We start from the raw sequence: 22,041 nt of genomic DNA on the forward strand, positions 1-22,041 counted from the left end.
AGCTATGGTGAGGAGGAGAGTGGTAGATATAGGGCCTGCCATTCAGCATCCCTTCTCCCTTCATTTCAGTGGACTTACCTGTTATGCAGAGGCTGGAAAGCTAAACACTGTGTTTCCCAGGCTGTCTTGCGCTTAGCATTCTGGAAAGAGGTTGTGAAATAGGTTTCCCAATGAGGTGCACCTGCTTGAGATTGGGAAGGTGAAAATGAAGTGGGGCATAACTTCTTGTTTCCTTGGTTTTTTCTGCTGATAAGCGTAGTCATGTAGACATTGAGTTTTTCTACAAAAGTGTTTCAGTATCTGTAGCTTGTTTTGTGGGTATTGATAGGAAGTTACAGAAATAGCAGTCTAGATTTGGTATGTTCTTAAAGTCAACAGATCTGATGGTGGCTCCTGATTACCTACCTTTCTGACTAGGGTACACATAGCAGCTTCCTGGGTAGGCCAGTTCTGAGGTGTTTTTGGGTCCTCTGAAGACACAGCCTACAGCCTGCCTCTCCAGCTCTTCTAACAATTTTGGAAGCACCTAATTCCCTGTATGAGCATCTTTCTTCTTAAAACATCTAGAGTAATTTGTGTTTCCGACAACTGAAACCTGACTGAAACAAGGAAAAGAAGGAAGGAAATAAAGAGGAAAGGGTTGAGTCTCCATTGCCAGTTTGGGAGTAGAGTTTGCACATACAGAAGAATGGATTACTCTCATGCTAACAGCTACGACAATGCATAAGAAACGGGGTAACAGGGCTTCCCTGGTGGCGCAGTGGTTGGGAGTCCGCCTGCCGATGCAGGGGACACGGGCTCGTGCCCTGGTCCGGGAGGATCCCACATGCCACGGAGCGGCTGGGCCTGTGAGCCACGGCCGCTGAAGCTGCACGTCCGGAGCCTGTGCTCTGCAACGGGAGAGGCCACAACAGTGAGAGGCCCGCGTACCGCAAAAAAAAAAAAAAAGATAAAAAAAGAAAGAAACAGGGTAGCAAAGAAATGCATATTCTGGGCTTCCCTGGTGGCGCAGTGGTTGAGAATCCGCCTGCCGATGCAGGGGATACGGGTTCGTGCCCCGGTCCGGGAAGATCCCACATGCCACGGAGCGGCTGGGCCCGTGAGCCATGGCCACTGAGCCTGTGCGTCCGGAGCCTGTGCTCCGCAACGGGAGAGGCCACTACAGTGAGAGGCCCGCGTACCACAAAAAAAAAAAAAAAAAAAAAAGAAGTGCATATTCTGACACTTCTAGACCCACTAACACTGAGCAGGAGACCCTGCCTGTCCTGGCATTGTACTGAGCTGAGAACAAAGTTCCCATCCTATATTCACTGCACACAAAGAAGGAGAAGCACAGTGTGAGCAGCAATTGCGTTAGTATCTAACCCAATCTTTCATGTGTTGTTTTTGCCATTATGGCTTTTTTGCAACTTTTTAATTCCAGCATCATTCTAAAGTATTTCTTGTGGGTTTCCATGGGAACAAAGAAGTAGATATAATATAGTTTATTTTTAATAGTTTGCTTTTTAATTATTTAAAACCAACAGAAAAGTTGTAAGTACAGTACGAAGAACTCCAAATCCTCCTAAAGCAGATTCTCCAACTGTTGATATTTCACCACAGTTGTTCCATAACCCTTTTTTTTGTTTGTTTTGCCATTTTCATTAGTGTTTTTGGAACCATTTGAGGGCAATCTGCAGACACGATTCCCCATCACCACTAAATACTCTAGTGTGTATTTTCCTAAAACAAGAATGCTTTCCTGCATAACAGCCATCCAGCCCTCTAAGCCAGGAAGTCAACAGTGTTACAACACTACCATCCAATCCATAGATCCCATTCAATCTTTGACCAATGTTCTAATAATTTCTCTTTTTCCTTCACAGTCCAAGATCCCATCTAGGAGTGTATGTTGCATGTACTTTGTATCAGTTCCTCAGTCTTTCTTATCTTTAACAGTTGTAAGGAGTACAGGCTGTATAACCTATTGATGTTCCTCAACCTGGATCTGTTTACTGTTTCCTCATGATCATGTCAAGGCCGCACTTTTGGGGCAGGAATCACAGAGATAATACTGTGTTCTTCTCAGTGTATCATATTGGGGGTACATGATTTTGGCTTGTCTCATGACTGTGGATGATAACCTTGATCACTTGGTAATTTTGGTGTCTGCCAGGTTTCTTCTTGGTATTTTCACCGTTTTTCCCTGTATAATTGATTGGTAATTTGTGGGCACATATTCAAAGATTATGCTAGTATCCTATCCCCCATTCATCAGATCTCCATCCACTAGTTTTACCACCCATCGATGATGACTTCCACCAGAAACAAATGCTATTATTTTTTATTTCCATTTTTATTAATTGGCATTCTGTGTAAGAAGAGCCTTCCCTTTTCTGGCCATTTGTTTATCCATTTATTTATTTATTTGTATCAGCATGGACTTGTAGAATCCCACCTTATTCAATGGGTTGTAATTAATTTCTATCCTCAAATATTTTATGGCTCACATTATTTCAGTTTGGCCAGTGGAAGCCCTTGCAGGGAGGTTCCTATGTTCTTGTGACAAGTCCGCATCATTCTTTGAACTCTTCATTACTTTTTTGGCAGAAGACGTTCCAAGATCCTCTTGTATTTTGCCTGGCCCAGCACTGTCTGGGATCAGCCATTTCTCCTAGAAACATTGATTACATTTAGTAGGAAATGGTTTTTAGAAGCCAAGATCTGTGTGCTCACTGTGCTCAGTGCTACTGTATGCCATTGCTCTTCAGCCATCTCAGCAGAGAGAGCTGAAATGTATGTGTGTGCCACACATATATACATATATAAGTCAACACATAAATCTATAGCTATTTCTGTATCAATCTCTATTCATATATCTAAAAATAATTAATTCATATAAGTATCTTCAATTCAAATCTAATATTGTACTTCAGTATTCTTTCTAGTCGTAAGTACCTCTTCTAAAAATGAAAATGCTGAGTTTCATTATCCTCAATACATTTACTTATGTGCTCAGTCCATTTACTTATGTTTTTGGTGTAACTAATTTACCAGTCATGCAGGTATCTCCTCTGTCTGCACTTTTGCACCCCACTTTCAGCCTCCTGCATCCTTAGGTGCCAGTGGGAGTACTGCTATGTGTCTATGCAACACTCTCCTCCTCTCCTCTGAGTCCCATGCCAGTGGGCATGCTCCTGAAGCCTCTCTGTATGACACCTCCCTCTTTGCCTCACTGCCCCATGCAGGTGAGCATGCTGACCATGCATCTCCATGAAACTCCCTGCTTCCCCCAAACTCTGCCTCAGGTCTGCCATGGACTCCTCTGCACCAGGAAGAGAAGAGGAGAAAGGACTACAGTCTTTTTTAACAGCTAACTATTAGCAATTCATATGTCGCATAGGAATAGAATCTCAGAGGCACCTTTTAAATACATCACTTAGGGTGAGCAGGGGTATAAAAAATGGAATTTGACTAGGTTGTAATTCTGGCCCTGTCACTTACAGGTCATCTGGCATAAGTATTTGACATCTTTCAGAGCAGGATTTTTTTTTCATATCTTTATTGGAGTATAATTGCATTAATATCTGCTTTATAACAGTGAATCAGCTATACGTATACATATATCACCATATCCCCTCCCTCTTGCGCCTCCCTCCCACCCTCACTATCCCACCCCTCTAGGTGGTCACAAAGCACCGAGCTGATCTCCCTGTGCTATGCGGCTGCTTCTCACTAGCTATCTATGTTACATTTGGTAGTGTATATATGTCCATGCCACTCTCTCACTTCGTGCCAGCTTACCCTTCCCCTCCCCGTGTCCTCAAGTCCGTTCTCTACATCTCCATCTTTATTCCTGTCCTGACGCTAGGTTCTTCAGAACCTTTTTTAAAAAAATTCCATATATATATGTTAGCATACAGTATTTGTTTTTCTCTTTCTGACTTCACTCTGTATGATAGACTCTAGGTCCATCCACCTCACTAGAAATAATTCAGTTTCGTTTCTTTTTATGGCTGATTTTTTGACTAGGTTGTTTTTTTGATATTGAGCTGCATGAGCTGCTTGTATATTTTGGAGATTAATCCTTTGTCAGTTGTTTCATTTGCAAATATTTTTTCCCATTCTGAGGATTGTCTTTTCATCTTGTTTGTGGTTTCCTTTGCTGTGCAAAAGCTTTTAAGTTTCATTAGGTCCCATTTGTTTATTTTTGTTTTTATTTCCATTTCTCTAGGAGGTGGATCAAAAAAGGATCTTGCTGTGATTTATGTCATAGAGTGTTCTGCCTATGTTTTCCTGTAAGAGTTTTATAGTGTCTGGCCTTACATTTAGGTCTTTAATCCATTTTGAGTTTATTTTTGTATACGGTGTTAGGGAGTGTTCAAATTTCATTCTTTTACATGTAGCTGTACAGTTTTCCTAGCACCACTTATTGAAGAGGCTGTCTTTTCTCCATTGTATATTCTTCCCTCCTTTATCAAAAATAAGGTGACCATATGTGCGTGGGTTTATCTCTGGGCTTTCTATCCTGTTCCATTGATCTATATTTCTGTTTTTGTGTCAGTACCATACTGTCTTGATTACTGTAGCTTTGTAGTATAGTCTGAAGTCAGGGAGCCTGATTCCTCCAGCTCCGTTTTTCTTTCTCAAGATTGCTTTGGCTATTCGGGGTCTTTTGTGTTTCCATACAAATTGTGAAATAATTTGTTCAAGTTCTGTGAAAAATGCTATTGGCAGTTTGATAGGGATTGCAGTGAATCTGTACATTGCTTTGGGTGTTAGAGTCATTTTCACAATGTTGATTCTTCCAGTCCAAGAACATGGTATAGCTCTCCATCTGTTTGTATCATCTTTAATTTCTTTCATCAGTGTCTTATAGTTTTCTGCATACAGGTCTTTTTTCTCCTTAGGTAGGTTTATTCCTAGCTATTTTATTCTTTTTGTTGCAATGGTAAATGGGAGTGTTTCCTTAATTTCTCTTTCAGATTTTTCATTGTTAGTGTATAGGAACGCAAGAGATTTCTGTGTATTAATTTTGTATCCTGCTACTTTACCAAATTCATTGATTAGCTCTAGTAGTTTTCTGGTAGCATCTTTAGGATTCTCTCTATATAGTATCATGTCATCTGCAAACAATGACAGTTTTACTTCTTCTTTTCCAATTTGGATTCCTTTTATTTCTTTTTCATCTCTGATCGCTGTGGCTAAAACTTCCAGAACTGTGTTGAATAATAGTGGTGAGAGTGGGCATCCTTGTCTTGTTCCTGATCTTAGTGGAAATGGTTTCAGCTTTTCACCATTGAGAATGATGTTGGCTGTGGATTTGTCATATATGACCTTTATTATATTGAGGTAAATTCACTCTATGCCTACTTTCTGGAGAGGTTTTCTTAAATCATAAATGGTGTTGAATTTTGTTGAAAGCTTTTTCTGCATCTATTGAGATGATCATAGGGTTTTTCTCCTTCAGTTTGTTAATATGGTATATCACATTGTTTGATTTGTGTATATTGAAGAATCCTTGCATTGCTGGGATAAACCCTACTTGATCATGGTGTATGATCCTTTTAATGTAGAGCAGGATATTTAAGTCAACTGATTTGCCTGTCTCCTAGCTATGTCTGTTGTTAAGAATATTCTACAGCACCTGGAGACGTGTAAGATTGCTGATTCAAATTGCTAAACCCACTTTTCTACTGAACCGATGTTACTGACCTCTTCCTTCTTGAAGCTTCTATTTAGTCTGGTTCCCATCTCAATCCTGTCGAAGTTTTAAGAGGATAAATGAATGTAAGGTTAAGAGGTCTGCAGATAAATGACAGGAGGAAGACACAGCACAGACAAATGGAAAAAGGTTTTGATAAGACTTTTATGGAATAAATATGTCTGTAGCTCAACATAACCTCCTGGCCTGACCCAAATGTCTGGCTTCCCTCGTGTGAGCCATGTTGGGGCAATGAAGAGAGTAATGTGAACAAACAATCATGTCAGTGCATATGGATGCCTTAATGAAGATATCCTCCTTCAGAGTAAAAGAGTCAATTGAAATATAATCATAGCTGCCTTTAATTGAATGCTTGCTATATGCTGGGCTCCATGTTCTGTGTTCTCAGTGCTTTGACTGTAATTGTCATAACAGTCCTGCAAAACTAGGTAATGCTCTCCCCATTTTACAGATAGGAAATCTGAGATTGTGATTTGCTCAAGGACTTATCTCAGTAGGTAGCAGATCTGGGATCAAAACCCAGAACTCTTTTGTAACAAAGACATGGTCTTTCCTCTGTTCTACTGCATATAGTTGCTCAACTAAAAGAATTTAACAGAAGAGATTCTTTCTCAGGAAGATGATGAATGGAACATGTGCAAAATTAACTTGTAATTGTTCCTCTGTTCTTCCAGATCTTCCATCTTTTTTTGTTGTTGCTGTAGCTTTTAGGTGGACCTATGAAGTACTTTAATTCTGTATTTGCTTGACAAATATTTGTTGAACTCTTACTATATGTAAGGTGTTTGAGTTAGGCTGTGAGGCTATGAAGTACTTTAATTCTGTATTTGCTTGACAAATATTTGTTGAACTCTTACTATATGTAAGGTGTTTGAGTCAGGCTGTGAGGCTTTAATGATGGACAGCAGACTTTACTGAATTTACAGCCTAGAGGGAGAGAGGGCCATTAAATATATAATCACACATCAATGTTTTATAAATGTTTTGAAGGAAAAGGAGTGTAAGATATAAGTATATAACAGGAAAGAAAAGAATTAATCTTATATGGAGAAGGGGAGAGAGTATGAGGAAAAGCTGAGGAATTAGACTAAGGATGGATAGGAGTTAGCCAGGCAGTGGAGGAAAAAAGCCTTCTAGGTAAATAGAACTGCATGTGTAAAAGATGAAATGGAGAGGAACATAAAGAAGGCTAGACTGTTGGAGAGAGAGGGATGGTATCAGTAGGTGAATCTGTAGAGGAGAGGAGAGCAGAACCCAGTCAGGCAGGGCGTGAAGGCCATTTATTAAGGAATTTGTATTGGATCCCAAGTGGAATGGAAACTCACTAAATGCCTGTGTGAGCATACACACATCATCATCATCATCATTATCATCATTAACATTGCTATTATTTTTTAATAATTTTTTTCCTCTTGTAGTTAATATTTTCTTTGCTTGTTATTTCTTCATTTCTTCCTGCCCCTCTGACTTTCCATCTGTGATAACTTTTTTTCTCCCTGAAGTACATCCTCTAGAATTTCTTTCAGTGAATGTTTCCTGCTAATAAACTTCCTTGGTTTTTGTTTTTGGCTGAAAATGACACATCTTTGTCTGCAATTTGCAACTTTTCCATTTTGCTTTCAAAAATCAATAAAGCTGTCTTATGAGTGGAAGGGGAAGATTCCAGCTTTAGTGATGAGCCCTGATCTGCTTGAGGATAATATCTCTTTTTTGATTAAGGAAAAGATGTTTCATTTTTGTTTCTTTTTTATTCATTTGAGTACTATCCAGATTTCTGTTAATAATACTTTTAATATCATGATTCTAAAATTACTTAAGAGTTTGGTCTCTAGTTGCAACATACATGTTCTTCTCCTTCATTTTCAAAGATGATGTGAGATGTGATCTCTGCTTATGGATGTGATTGAAGAGAGCTGTTTGGACAATTTTCTAGCATAAATTTCTAAAATGAAGTTAATGCAAATATGCAAATAAGCGGCATTTCTTATTTAATTTTCTGAGAGAATCTTAAATCACTGTAGCTTTACATCATTTAACCACAGCATCTAAAGTAAGTAGTTCTCATCTTTGTGGTGGGAAATGCAAGGATAAAGTTTAAAAGTTAAATGTATCTGTGACTGCAAGTTATCATCCCCTGGAATTGTTTTTAGTTAATGCTTGCTACATTTTTCTTCAGGAGACTTCTGGGGGATAGTTTCAGTAGAGGCTAACATGGATGATTTTTAAGTCAGGAGCTCCACAAATATGGATTAACTTTTTTAGAAGGATATGATAATTTCTTTCCTCAATTAAGGTCATGTACAAATTATAAACACTTGTCTGCACTTAGAAAAGGTAAGATTATTTGCTGAGGGCACCTTTGATTATACTTTACCACTTGAAAAAGATTGTACTTATTAAGTCATCAGAGAAAAGATTTCTGATTTTCAGAATCAGTCCTACTATAAAGTATAGCCACTTTCCAGTCAACTGGTATAGGAGAATTCAGCTGTAGGGCCAATAGAATATTTTAATTGGCCTAATTATTCAATCACCTTACAGGAAAAAAATGGTAGTTCTGTAAATCTCTTCAGATTTTTGGAAATCAATTCCCACGGAAAACTGAAATTTCACTTTATGTTTTCCTCTCTGATTTTCAATTCTATCTTTATTTCTGATACTTGAGAATTTCTCTTCTTACTTGCAAGATCAGCTGTATATTTAATTATATTTGGTGATGGAGAAAAGTTATAAAATATCTAGCATCTCTAGTCAAGGATTTTTGTGTTACCTGAATTTGTCATCTGAGTTTTGGAGCTGATAGAATATTTCTGTTATCATATTTATTCAGTGAAACCTCCAGGAATAAGGGTGGGTCTAAGTATTTAGAAATGGAAGAAGATTGAAATAAATACCCTATGATATGTATGTTTTCCCCCACCCAGATCGCTTTTCAGAAAGGAATATGACCTACTACTTGCTGATGGAATAATTTTATTATTTTTAAAATTTTTATACAGTTTTAAAAGGTTACATTCCATTTAGTTATTACAAAATATTGGCTATATTCCCCATGATGTACAATACATCCTTGAGCCTGTCTTACACTCAATAGTTTGTGCCCCACACTCTTATATGGCCCCTCCCTGCCTCTCCCCACTGGTAACCACTAGTTTGTTCTCTATATCTGTCTGTTTCTTTTTTGTTTTATTCAGTAGTTTGTTGTATTTTTTTAGATTCCACATATAAGTGATATCAAACAGTATTTTTCTTTCTCTGTGTGACTTATTTCACTTAGCATAATGCCCTGCAAGTCCACCCATGTTGCTGCAAATGGCAAAATTTCATTCTTTTTTATGGCTGAGTAGTATTCCATTGTGTGTGTGTGTGTGTGTGTGTGTGTGTGTGTGTGTGTGTGTATACACCACGCTTTTATCCCAATTATCTGGCTGATGGAATAATTTTAGAATAAAATCAGTTAGATTGCTCTCTGTTGGGCAACATTTATTTCACATTTGTTGATCTTATAAATGCTACTGTGAATACTGTTGTATTTATGGCCTTGTGTACATGAGTGAGTTTATCTAGGGGTTATATCTAAAAATGCAATTCCTGGGTTATTGATTTAGAACTTTTAGTGGATATTGCCAAATATCTCTTCAAAATTATTCTTCAGTTTATACTGCAACCAACAGTGCATTAGAGTTCTCTCTTGTGCCTGCTTTGGCAGCACTTACACTAGAGGTTTCTTTTACTACTGGTGAAATTGAGGATCTTTTCATGTGTTTATTGGCCATTCTCTATGATTTTTTGTATTATGTTGTTTAAACCTCACTTAGTGGCTTTTAGGAGTTCTTTATATAATCTGGATAATCATAATTTGTCCATGGTGTATATATTTTAGATATTTCCACCCTGTTTGTCCACTTGTCTTTTCATTTTGTTCATGGCATCTTTTTCCATATGAAATATATAAACATAATTTTAGTATCAAATCTAACAATTTTTTCCATTAGAGTTTGTATTTTTTAATCCTTTCTTACTCCAATGTCAGAAATATTCTAAAGAATCTTATGAAATTTTTAAAGTTTTCTTTTTCACTTTTAGAATTTGATGTATCTGCAATTTGTTTTTAGATATACTATAAGATAGTGATCAAATGCTATAGTTTACCTCTTTACTCATTCTCACTTTTCCCTATGAATTTTAGAATCATTTCTTAAGATCTATGAAATAATTCAAGGAGGGGAATTGAAATTATATTGAATTTATAATTTACTTTGGAGAAAACAGATAATAATATTAAATATTTACTTCCATGAACACAGTGAATTTCTTCATTTATTTATATTTTTCTTATTTTCTTCAATAATTTACAAATTTTATCCATAAAGGTTTTTGACTTTTATTAATTTTATTTCAATGTATCTAACAGTTTTGCTTACTTGTGAATTTTTTAAATGTGCATTCTGTTTTATAGTATTTTTTTACCCACCTTTTTATTTGGAAAATTTCAAACCTATGAGACAATAAAAAGAATAGTATAATGAACACTTGATTACCCATCAGCTAGATCCATAAATTGGTAATATTTTGCTTTTTCCTTTTATTTCCATACACTCACACATACTTTCATGTTCAACTTTTTATTTGCTGAGTCATTTAAGAGTAAGTTGCAGACTTTACCTTACTTTTTCCTTAAATACTTCAATATGTGTCTCTTAAAAGTAAGACATTCTTATATAAAACCTCATAATACTATTATGATACCCAAGAAATTTAATGTTTCCTACATTAAAATATCAATACATTATAGTTTTATTTAATATATAGTTTATTGAATGGGATTTAAAAAATACTTACCTAAGTAATTATTACAAATGATTATGAACTCTGAATTTTGTGTTATCCTGTACCTAGCAACAGTGATAAATCTATATCAGTTCCAATAATTTGGCTTTAGATTTTCTTGGAAGCAAAGATAAATTCTTACTCATTATAACAATTTGGCTCTAGCTTTTTTGGCTTTTCTTTGTAGATAATCAAGTCATTACAAATAACAATATAGTTTTTATTTTCCTTTATATAGCTTTTAATCAAATTAATTCCTGAAAAAGATTCTTCCAGTTAATTTTAATATCCTGTTACCTTATTTGATATATATATATATATACACATATATATATAAAGATAATGTGTCTTGAGTAAGTTATAAATATATGAAAATAAAATATAAATTTTTGTATTTTAGGAAACTTCCCGAATTGTGAGGGTAAAAGTTATAGCTGGAATAGGCCTTGCGAAAAAGGACATCTTGGGAGCTAGGTAAGTGTAAGAAGTTGTGTTGTAATTTTAAAACTTTGTATTTATTAATTAGTTTTTTTCCAAACTTTGGTTAGATGAAAAATTGAGTAATATTATTAGTAAGCTGTTGTATGAGGTAGAAAAATGTTTCTAGTTGGTGGTTTACTAAATTCCTTGACATCTGAATTGCAGAGTTTGTGAACTTAGGCAAAGGTATAACTGAGAGTGGTAGTTATAAGATACATTATGAGTTCTGTTTCTGAGAATCAGTAAAATTCTAACAGACGAATCCTTTTGCAGATAACAACCATAAACTCTGAACATATTATAAAAACCAGCAAGTTAAAGGCAGTGGAGAGCGAACAGAGCAGGTAGAGAGTCTAGTGGAGAGTCCATGTTTGGAGGTGTGGAGTTGTACTGAGTGACTCTCCAATTTTATGAATTAGTCTGAGGCCGCGTGGAATCAGAACATGGAAAAATTATAATATTCATAGCCTGGGAAATCAGAAGACTTACTCTGAAGAAAACATGACAATGGTGGGGATTCTGGAAGGGAAAGAACTGGAGAGGAAATTCCCAAACTATGTCCACTGACATTTTTGGCTGACCCTGAATCACACATATGATAGCAGATTCAAAACAACTCAATGGAGGACAAAAGATCTGAACAGAGATCAGGGCTGCTGCCCAGGAAACAGAGCTTGTGGTTCTTGTCCAAGTAAGATAATTAATTATATGATAAAAACAAACAAATTCTCATCAAAGAGGAAGTACAGTATCCACAGTCTACATAATTTAACATTTATACTGTCTAAGATAAAATCCAAAGCTATATAATTTATAAAAAGCCAGGAAAATGAAACATATTTTCTTTTCTCAGTAGAGAAAAGAAAATATGCTCACAATAAGAAGATTGGAAATCTCAGGAATGAAATAGAAACCATAAAAAATGAAAATTCTAGAACTGAAAAATATAATATTTGAAATTAAAATTCTTGGATGAAATTAACAGCAGAATGGAGATGACAAGGAAAAATTAATTGAACTTAAAGATAGATCAATAGAAATGATTTCCCAACCAGAGATGAGAGAGAAACAAAGATTTAACATTTTTTTTAATGAACAGAGCCTCAGGGACTTGTTACATAATATCGAACAGTCTAACATACATGTACTTGGAGTTCTAGAAATATAGGAGAGAGAATGAGGCAAAATGTTGTTTGAAGAAATAATGGCCAAGTTTTTTCCAAATGTGATGAATGACACAAGTTTATAGTACCAAAAATCACCAAGCAGGATAAACACTGAGAAGAACATACTGAGGCACATAATAGTCAAGCTGTTGAAAACAAAGTATAAAGAAAAATTCTGACAGAAGAAACTCAGAAAATGACAAATTACATACAACGGACCTATAATTCAGTTGAGTACTGACTTCTCACCAGAAACTATGGAGGCCAGAAGAAAATGTAACAATAGAATAGCTGTCAATCTAGAGTTCTCTACTATTTTCAGTGAAAATATTCTTCAGGATGATGACAAAATAACACTTTCAGATAAAAGAAAACTATGAGACTTTGTCATTGGCAGACCTGCACTATAATAAAAGCTAAAGGAAATTCTCCCAGCTAAAGAGGTAGTTATCAGATAGAAACTCAGATCCTCAGAAAGGAATGAAGAGCATCAGAAATGGTAAATATCTAGAAACATATGAAAGACTTTTTGCTCTTTTCATCATCATTTTTTAGAAAAAACATATGCCTGTTTATATCACAACTTACTGTTCTGTATTGTCTCATAGATGGAATACATATAACAACTATAGCATAAAGGACAGGGATGGTATTCATTATGAACCTTTTTAGTAGAGTGTACTATATTAAGTGTAAGTGGTATAAAAAGTAAGCATGTGTATTGTAATACCTAGATAAATCACTAAAAAATAATGTAAAGAATTATAGATTAAAAAGCAATAGAAATTTTAAAATGAAATTCTTGAAAAAAAAATAGTTAAACAAAAGGCCAGGAAAAGAACAAATGATCAAAAAAGAGAGAGAGAGAGAAAGGGGAGAGGGAAGAATAGAAAACTAGTAATAATTTGATACACCTAAATCTAATAACAATAATTACATTAAACATTAATGGACTAAGGTGAATATGAGGTAGAAGTTATTAGAATGGATTGAAAAAGAAGACCCAACTAAATGCTGTCTATAAATGATGAACTTAAAATATATAGACACAGGTAAGTTGAAAGAGAAGGGATGCATAGCCATACAAACAAGCATGTGAAGACTGAAGTGGCTATTTTAATATCTGATAAAATAGATTTCAACACAAAAATTATTTCCAGATATTTCACAACAATATAAGAATAAATTCATCAAGAAAATAAAACAATCATCAAGTTGTATGTTCCTGCCAAGAGAACTTGAAAATATATGAAGCAAAAGTTGACAGAATTAGAGGGAGAGAGAAAAAATTCCACAATCATAGTTGGAAACATTAGCTCTCTCTCAGCAGTTAATAAAACAAGATTAAAAAAACAACAAAAACAATAAGTTGAACAATATTATGAACTTTGATGCAAAGAACACTTCCTAACAACCACCAAATACACATTCTTTTCAAGTGCACATGGTATATTCACATTATTTATTGATTGCTGCACAACTAAAATTACCTCAAACTTAGCAGCTTAGAAGAACACATATTTATGATTTCATAGTTTCTGTGCATCACAGAGTCTGTGCATGGTTTAACTGGGTCCTCTGCTTCAAGGTCTTGAAAATCTGCAGTCAGGCATTGGCCAGGGCTATGGTCTCATCTGAGGCTTGTTTGGGGAAGCATACACTTCCAAGCTCATGTGGTTGTTGGCAGCATTCAATTCTTTCAGACTGCCAGATTGAGGGCTTCAGTTTTTTGCTGGCAGTCAGCCAGAGGCCATCCTAAGTTTCTTGTCACATGGCCTTCTTCATATGACAGCTCACAGGATAGCAGCTTGCTTCTTCAAAGCTATCAAAAGAGAGAAAGTCTCCTAGCAAGATGGGTTACAACCTTTTGTAATGTAACCACATACATTTTGTCACTTTCGATGTAATTATTGGTTAGAATACACAATCCTTCCCACATTTACGAGGAGGGGAACACAAAAGGCATGAACATTAGGAGGTGGGGATAAAAGAAACCACTCTAGAGTCTGTCTGCCATATTATGCTGGGCAATAAAACAGTAAATCAAACAAGTGCAAAATTTACATTATTTTCAAGGGCATATGGTACATTCACCAATATAGACGATGTGTAAGATCACAGGACAAGTCTCAAGAATTTAGAAAAGATTGAAATCATATGGAGATGTTCTCTGATAACAGTGGAATTAAGTTAGAAACCAATAACATCCCAAATATTTGGAAATAAAACAATACACTTTGTTTTGTTTATAAGTCAAAGAAGGAATCAAAAGATAAATTAGAAAACATTTTGAACTGAATGAAATTAAAATATAGCAATATCAAAATTTGTGAGATGCAACTAAAGTATTAGAGGAAAATTTATAGTTTTAAAATGCTTAACTTAGAAAAGGAGTAAGATCTAAACTTAGTAAAGGAGTAAGATCTAAATGAATGACTTGAGTTCTGAGATTAAGAAATCAGAAAAAGAAGAGCAAATTAATTCCAAAGTAAGTAGTAGGAAGAAAATAATGATAAGGGCAGAAATTAGTGAAATAGAAAATGGACAATGATAGGAAAAATCATTGAAATGAAAAGCTCATTCCTTGAAGGGATCAATAAAAATTTTAAACTTCAAGCGAGACTGATCAAGAGCAAAAAAGAGAGAATTACGAATTACGATAATGGGAACAAAAGCAGAGGCATTGCTATAGACCCTATGGAAATGAAAAAGACAGAAAGGGAACACTGTGTGCAACTTCATGCCAATAAAGAATCATGCACAACTTAAATGAAGTAGACAAAATCTTTGAAAGATAGAAATTATCAAAATTGATCACAAAAGAAAACTTCAGTAGCCCTATATTGAACTGTATATAGCAATATATGATCAGGTGGGATTTTTCCTATGAATATAAGGTTTGTTCAACAAAAAAATGTCAACCACTGTAAATCATCACATTAATATAGCACAGAAGGAAAAAAATGCATGATCACTTCAATAGGTGTAGAAAGTACATTTGTCAACATTCCAACACCCTTTTATGATAAAAACTCTCAACAAACTAATAATAAAATGCAGAATTAGTTTTATATATGAAAATTAATCAATGTAATATACCATATTAATAGAATAAAAGAAAAACATGATCATTTCAATAAAAACAAAAAAGCATCTGACAAAATTCAGTACCTAATCATGATACAAAGTCTTAGCAAACTAGGGATAAATGGGAGTTCTAGACATGATCAAGGTTTTCTTTGAGAAAGACAATAGCTAATATCATGCCCAGTGATGACAGTCTGAATGCTTAAACTCAGGAATAAGAAGTGTTGTCTGCTCTCACATTCAGTTCAACACTGTACTGGATGTGCTAGCCAAGTAATATGACTAGGAAAAGAAATAAAAATAATGCAGACTGAAAAGGAAGAAACTTTTTATTTGTAGACTGACCATGTACATAGAAAACCCTAAGGAATCTCAAAAGAAGCTACTAGAAATAAAATATAACGCCACAAGATACAAAGCCAGTGTACCAAAATTTGTCATATTGTTATATCCTATCAATCAATTAACAATTGGAAAATGAATTTTTAAAATCTGTTTACAATAATATAAAAATTAAAAACTTAGAAATAAATTTAACAAAAGATTTGCAAGCACTGTACACTGAAAACTATAAAACATTGCTGAGTGAAATTGAAGATCTAAATCGATGGATAAATATTTTCATATTCATGGATTGGAAGATTCATTATTGTTAGAGTTGTATTTCTCTCCAAATTGAATAGATTTGGCTCAATCCCAATCAAAATCCCAGCCATGTTTTTTTTTTGAGAAATGGATAAGCTGATTCCAGTATTGTTATGGAAAGTCAAAGGACATAGAATAGACAAAACAATTTTGAAAAAGAAGAACATAGGTGGAGAACTTATGCTACATAATTTCAAGACTTTCTATACAGCTATAGGTAATCAAGACAAAGTAGCATTGGCATGAGAACAGATATATTATTCAGTGGACTAGAATAAAGAGTGTAGAAGTACACACACACCCTCACACACATACACATATACATGTATATGGTCAGTTGCTTTAAGCATTAAGGTAATTCAACAGAAAGGATAGTCTTTTAAGTACATGATACTAGAACAACTGGTTATCTATATGGAACAAAATGAAGCTCTTTCCTTATCACACATAATATAGAAAATTAATAAGAGCTAAATTTAATAAACTTCTAGAAGAAGACATAGGAGAAACTATTTGCTCTACTGAGTTACACAAAGATTTCTTGAATGGGACTCAAAAAATATGAACCTCAAATTTAGAATGAAAAATGTTGAAACAGACTTCATCAGATTTAAAAACTTTTTTGTTATTTGAAAGACACAGTTAAGGAAGGGAAGAGGCAAACCACAGATTGGGAGAAAATGTTTTCAAAACATATCTGACAAAGGCCTTTAATTCACAGTATATAAAGACCTCTTACAACTCAATAATAATATGATAAAATGGCCAATTAAAAATAGGCAAAACTCTTGAACAGACATTGTCTGTGGACCATCCAGGTGGAAGTATCTAGCTGGGTGGTGACATCAGGAATATATATTTATATTTATGTTTTATATTTATATTTGAGAGGATATAGTTAGTTGTTAAAACCATGGATGAGATTGTGAAGGAAATATGTAGAGAGAACAAAAGGGAGAAGCAGAAGGACTTGTGTCATGAAAGCTAAATGAGATGAGTTTCAAAGAGGAAATGGTCAGTATTATCAAACCTACAGAGGACCAGTAAAATAAGTGCCTAGAAAGTGTCTATTGTTTTAGCAAGATTGGTGACTTTTCAAGGAATGGGTCTGAAGGCAAGAGGTGGAAACCAGATTATAGGGCTGTGAAGAGCATTGGGAGTTGAGGAAATGAAGAAAGGGAGATCGTATGTCATCACGGTTAAGCACAGGGCCTCTGGAGCCAGGTGCTTGAGTTTCAGTTCTTGCTTTTCCACTTCCTAGCTGTGTGATCTGGGATGAGTTGACTTACCTTTCTGTGTAAAATAGAGATAATAATCATACCTACCTCTTAGGTCGTTATAAGGATTCCAAAATTTAATATATATAAACTGTTTAGAACAGTGCCTGGCACAGAGTAATTGCTATATAAGTGTTAGTTGTTATTGTTATTATTATTACAGATTATTCTCTTGGAAAGTTTGAGACAGAAAGAAAAGAAATCTAGTTTGCTTTTCTGGAGGCAGGAAGGAGAGTCAAGGAGTGGGGGAGTTTAATAACATTTCTATGACTGGAAGAACCTAGGTCAAAGAAAAGCTGGAGATAATAAAAGGGAGAAGTCAAAATAGATGACGTAAGGTTCCAGAGGAAGTGGGAGGAAACTGGACAAGGGTGATTGGGTGAAATACCTGCATCACTGAGGTTAGGAGTAAGATGGGCTCTGATAAATACCAGGATGTTAGGAGTATTACGATGACTTTGATTTTTGTCAATTAAAGTAAAAGGTAAGATTGTATAAGGAAATGGGAGGAGGGGGAGTTTGTGGTGGAGAATGGTGGGTACTTGGGATCCCCAAGAGAAATGGGAGAAATTTGACCATGGACAAGTAAAATGTCTAAAGTCTTTTGCTTTGCAAACCTAAATATCACAGGGTTTTCCTTCTCCATGTCTCTTTGTACAAGGTGTTACATGTCATATAATTATTTTGAACTGAAGCACTCTGCCTTTATTTTGTAAAAAGAGTTTATACCCATGAGATAACTTGGAACAACCTGAGGTCTTGCAAAGGTATTCTTGAGAATCATTGAATCAAACTTCTTAAACCAAAAGAGGAAGACATGTAATAAAGATAAAACAAAATTTCAAAAATCTTAAGAGGTTGGAAATCATTAAAATGTGATTAAAAGGTTTTCTTTCTAATTCTTTGTCTATTTCACTAACATGGTATTTCAGCTTTTTAACAAAATGCAAAGATTACTATAATTACTTACCCCTGCCTAAGGAACCCTTACTTTTAAGTGTAGAAAGTAATTGTAGAAATTGTTAACAAGGAAAATTCTGTGATTTTTATAGTTCAAGTAACCTGAGTTTGGGAATAAGCAACAATTATCTTTTTTTTTTTTAATTTTAACAGTGATCCTTATGTGAGAGTGACGTTATATGACCCAGTGAATGGAGTTTTTACAAGTGTACAAACAAAAACCATTAAAAAGGTTAGACTTAGCAGTATTCAAAATTTTCAAAACTATACTTCGTTTTATTTTTATATGACAAAATATTAAAAAGTTAGTTATAATATGTTTATTGTCTTTTAGACTTTGAATCCAAAATGGAATGAAGAAATATTATTCAGAGTAAGTATGCATTTTATAACAACAAAGATTTTTCTCAGTAGGTTAGAATGATAAGTTGTCGCTTACAGTATTCTTAAATGTATCTTATAAGAATTTGTAAAAATTTAAAAGACTTAAATCTAGGTATCCCCATTTTGACATGGCCCTGGAACCATTTATCCTATTATGAAAAACATATGTAAGGTAATGAAGAGGTAAAGGATAATTGTAAACCTGGAATTATCTTATTCTAATTTAATTCTGATTTAGAGAACAGTCTTATTCGAATTTTGCAGATTTTGATTTTAAAGATGATGCAATATTTGTGTCTCTCCAGTCATTTGTTTATTTATTTATTTATTTTTGGCTTTGTTGGGTGTTTGTTGCTGCACACAGGCTTTCTCTAGTTGCGGTGAGTGGGGGCTACTCTTTGTTGCAGTGCACAGGCTGAGTTAGAGGTCCAAGTCCCCAGAGGGAGCACACTCTTTCTAGGGTTCCATTGAACCACAGTCTATACCTGCTGCCAGGGCACTTGGACTTCTTATATCCAGGAACCAGCAGGTGATTGAGGCTATTATCTGGCTTCTGTAGGGACCAGACTGGAGAATTAAATGAGCATATTATAGGAACCACTCTTACATCCTTTAGGTCTTTAATGGTGGTACAAATATATGACATTCCCACTATGTTGCAGTATTTTTGTTTGTTTTTTCAACAGCTTTATTAAGATATAACTAACATAACATACGATTCACCCACTCAAAGTGTACAATTCAGTGGTTTTTAGTATATTCACAGAGTTGTTCAACCATCACCAAAATCAATTTTAGAACATTTTCATCACCCCCAAAATAAATCCCATACCCACCATCTGTCACTCCTCATTTTCCCCCGGGATCTGCCCCTCTTCCCAGGCAACCTCCAATCTACTTTCATCCTCTTAAAGAGATTTGCCTATTTTGGACATTTTGTATAAATGATATCATATAATATGTGGTCCTTTGTATCTGGCTTCTTTCACTAAGTGTAATGTTTTCAAGGTTCAACCATGTTATAGCATGTATTAGTACTTAATTTCTTTTTATTGCCAAATAATATTCCATTATATGGTTAACCACACTATATTCATGTATCAGTTGGACATCTGAGTTGTTTTCACTTTTTAACTATTATGAATAATGGTGCTATGAACATTTGTATGCAAGTTTTTGTGTGGACAGATATTTTCATTTGAGGAGTATATATACCTAGGAGTGGGATTGCTGCATCGAATGAGAAACTGCCAAAATGTTTTCCAAAGTGGCTTTACCATTTGACATTCCCACCAACAGAGTATGAGAATTCTCACTTCTCCACATCCTTGACAACACTTGTTATTATCTGACTTTTTATCACAGCCCTCCTAGTGGGTGTGAAGTGGTATCTTATTGTGGTTTTGATCTACAGTTTCCTGATGGCTAATGATGTTGTGCATCTTTTCATGAGCTTATTTTCCAGTTGTATATTTTCTTTAGAGAAATGTCTAGTCAGATCCTTTGCCCATTTTATAATAGGGTTATTTGTCTTTTTGTTATTGAGTTGTCATAGTTCTTTATAGTTCTAGATACAAGTCCCTTGTCAGTACATGATTTGCAAAAATTTTCTCTCATTCTGTGGGTTGTCTTTTGAATTTATTGATGGTATCCTTTGAAGCACAAAAGTTTTAAGTTTTGATGATGTTCAGTTTCTCTTTTCTTTTGTTCCTTGTGCTTTTGTTGTCGTATCTAGTCAGTATTGTTTTAGATTTACTGTCTTCACCAGAGGAGGACAGTTTCAAAGGCTTCCACTTGGCCTTCTCACTATGATAGCTCCTATCCCACAAGCCACGGATTCAATGTGGTGGTGGTAGTGAGGAGATCCAACTTCCAGTATATCAATCCCTATTGTACACTTGAAAACTAGGGAAATGACTACTGGGTGGATCCACAGAACTAGCGAACTCGGTATAAGCTGAACATTAGACAGGACTCCATTTGTTTTCTGGTCTCTGTATGTCCTTGCTTTAATATGGAAGACATAATGACGCTTTGGGTTTCTGTTTCCAGCAGTCCTCAATATGTCTGATTATTCTTTCTCCCCAATATACACTCACCCAAACAAGTGACCATAGTCCTTTTGGAGGAGGAAGAGAGGAATCATTACAATATACATTTCCTACAGTGATGCAGTCCTTCCTCCTATGGACTAGGTTACTTCTTCAGTAAATGGACTGTGGATCTGAAAATTGGCTCAGGTTGGGGAACTGGATGAGGGATTGTGACTTTTCTTTTTTAATTGGGACAATTGTCCTTAGCCACTGCTTCTCCATTCTTCCTTCTTATAATTGTAGATGTTAAGCAGCACTTTTGTTGATCACCTGCCTATTTTGCCCCTTAGGGACGCCATGCTCTATACCCTACAGGTCAAGTCAGCTTCAGTGCCCCTCTTACGTGGCTGGTCATTACAATAATTGTAGCCCCCTTGATTCTAGCAGTGAAATGTCACTGGCTGGCCTCTTATTGGAGAAGGGGAGGCTCATCCCCATGCATGGCTATTAAGGAGCCCAGCTCTTTGACCACCTCTTCCACCATCAGTCCTGGCATGCAGACAAGAGCCACCACTGCACTTCTGGTTGATGCTGCTGCCCCTCTTACCAGTACACACCTGATGACTGTGGTTCCCTCCACTCTCATGGAACATAAGCATCTGGTAGGTATTTTGGCCTCATATTTTATATATATATATATATTTTTTTTTTCTTTTAATTCTAGCATGCCAACTTCCCTTGGCCTTTTTATTCCTTCCCCTACCATATGCCAGGGCAACTCAGGCATTTCCACTTGGCTCATTATCTTTTCAGGCTTCTAGGAGCCACTCTAGCAGCAACTTTGCCTCATCTCATGGGGTCCTTGACAGGATGTTCAATCCCTTGTCCTGAGAAAGTGCCTCCATGTCAATGAATTCTTGCTTATGCAGTCTTATGTTTCTGCCCCTTTGATCAACCGTAGTCCCAGAGATATTCCTCTGGCTCCTGCCAGGACATGCTGTTTAATTCTTGAAGCTTCTTCCAAATGTAATCGCTTTCATCCTGTATCAGGCCCAGCTGGGATTTAACACTGATTATTATCTTGATAACCAGGGGAGAAGTGGGGGCAACCCCTGAGGAGAGAGTGTGGGGACCAGCTTCTGCAGTGTCATCCTGCATGTGGGAAGTGCCAGCTCTTATTACAGAGGGATGAGATACTCTACTCTGCAAGCTCTGAGGGTTTAGGGACCTGTGGAACCAAAATCCTCAGGAGCGTCCACCCAGATCCTCGTGTCCTGCACGTCAGGGTCCCAGGTTTTCCCAGCCAGGGCCCTGACATTAACATAATAGACCCACAGTGACTAAGCATTTAAATATCTCTGAGCTCTGCAACCCTGTTAACTCTGACACTGCTCCTTAGTTTTGTCCTCTTTTCCACTTCAGGAGGTGCAGGCCTCTTTATACACTACCAAAGAGACCCTCTGTCTCTCAGATTT

At 35.7% G+C, this 22,041-nt stretch overlaps 1 protein-coding gene across 5 annotated transcripts in view; it reads left to right on the forward strand.

Annotated features, from left to right (window-relative positions):
• The window catches only part of NEDD4 (NEDD4 E3 ubiquitin protein ligase), a 207,453-nt gene that overhangs the window by 62,695 nt on the left and 122,717 nt on the right, over window positions 1-22,041 (forward strand). For 3 of the 5 annotated variants that reach the window (XM_067029802.1, XM_067029803.1, XM_059056175.2), the window contains 3 exons: window positions 10,935-11,008; window positions 18,303-18,381; window positions 18,484-18,522. Coding sequence is in view for 1 of the 5 variants with exons in the window: in XM_059056175.2 (XP_058912158.1) it covers window positions 10,935-11,008; window positions 18,303-18,381; window positions 18,484-18,522 (192 nt within the window). In the remaining 4 variants the exon portion in view is untranslated. The remainder of the gene's footprint in view (window positions 1-10,934; window positions 11,009-18,302; window positions 18,382-18,483; window positions 18,523-22,041) is intronic. The other 2 variants (XM_067029809.1, XM_067029805.1) reach the window with 1 other exon arrangement.

Source organism: Kogia breviceps, chromosome 3, assembly GCF_026419965.1.
Source record: "Kogia breviceps isolate mKogBre1 chromosome 3, mKogBre1 haplotype 1, whole genome shotgun sequence".
Lineage (NCBI taxonomy): Eukaryota > Metazoa > Chordata > Mammalia > Artiodactyla > Physeteridae > Kogia > Kogia breviceps.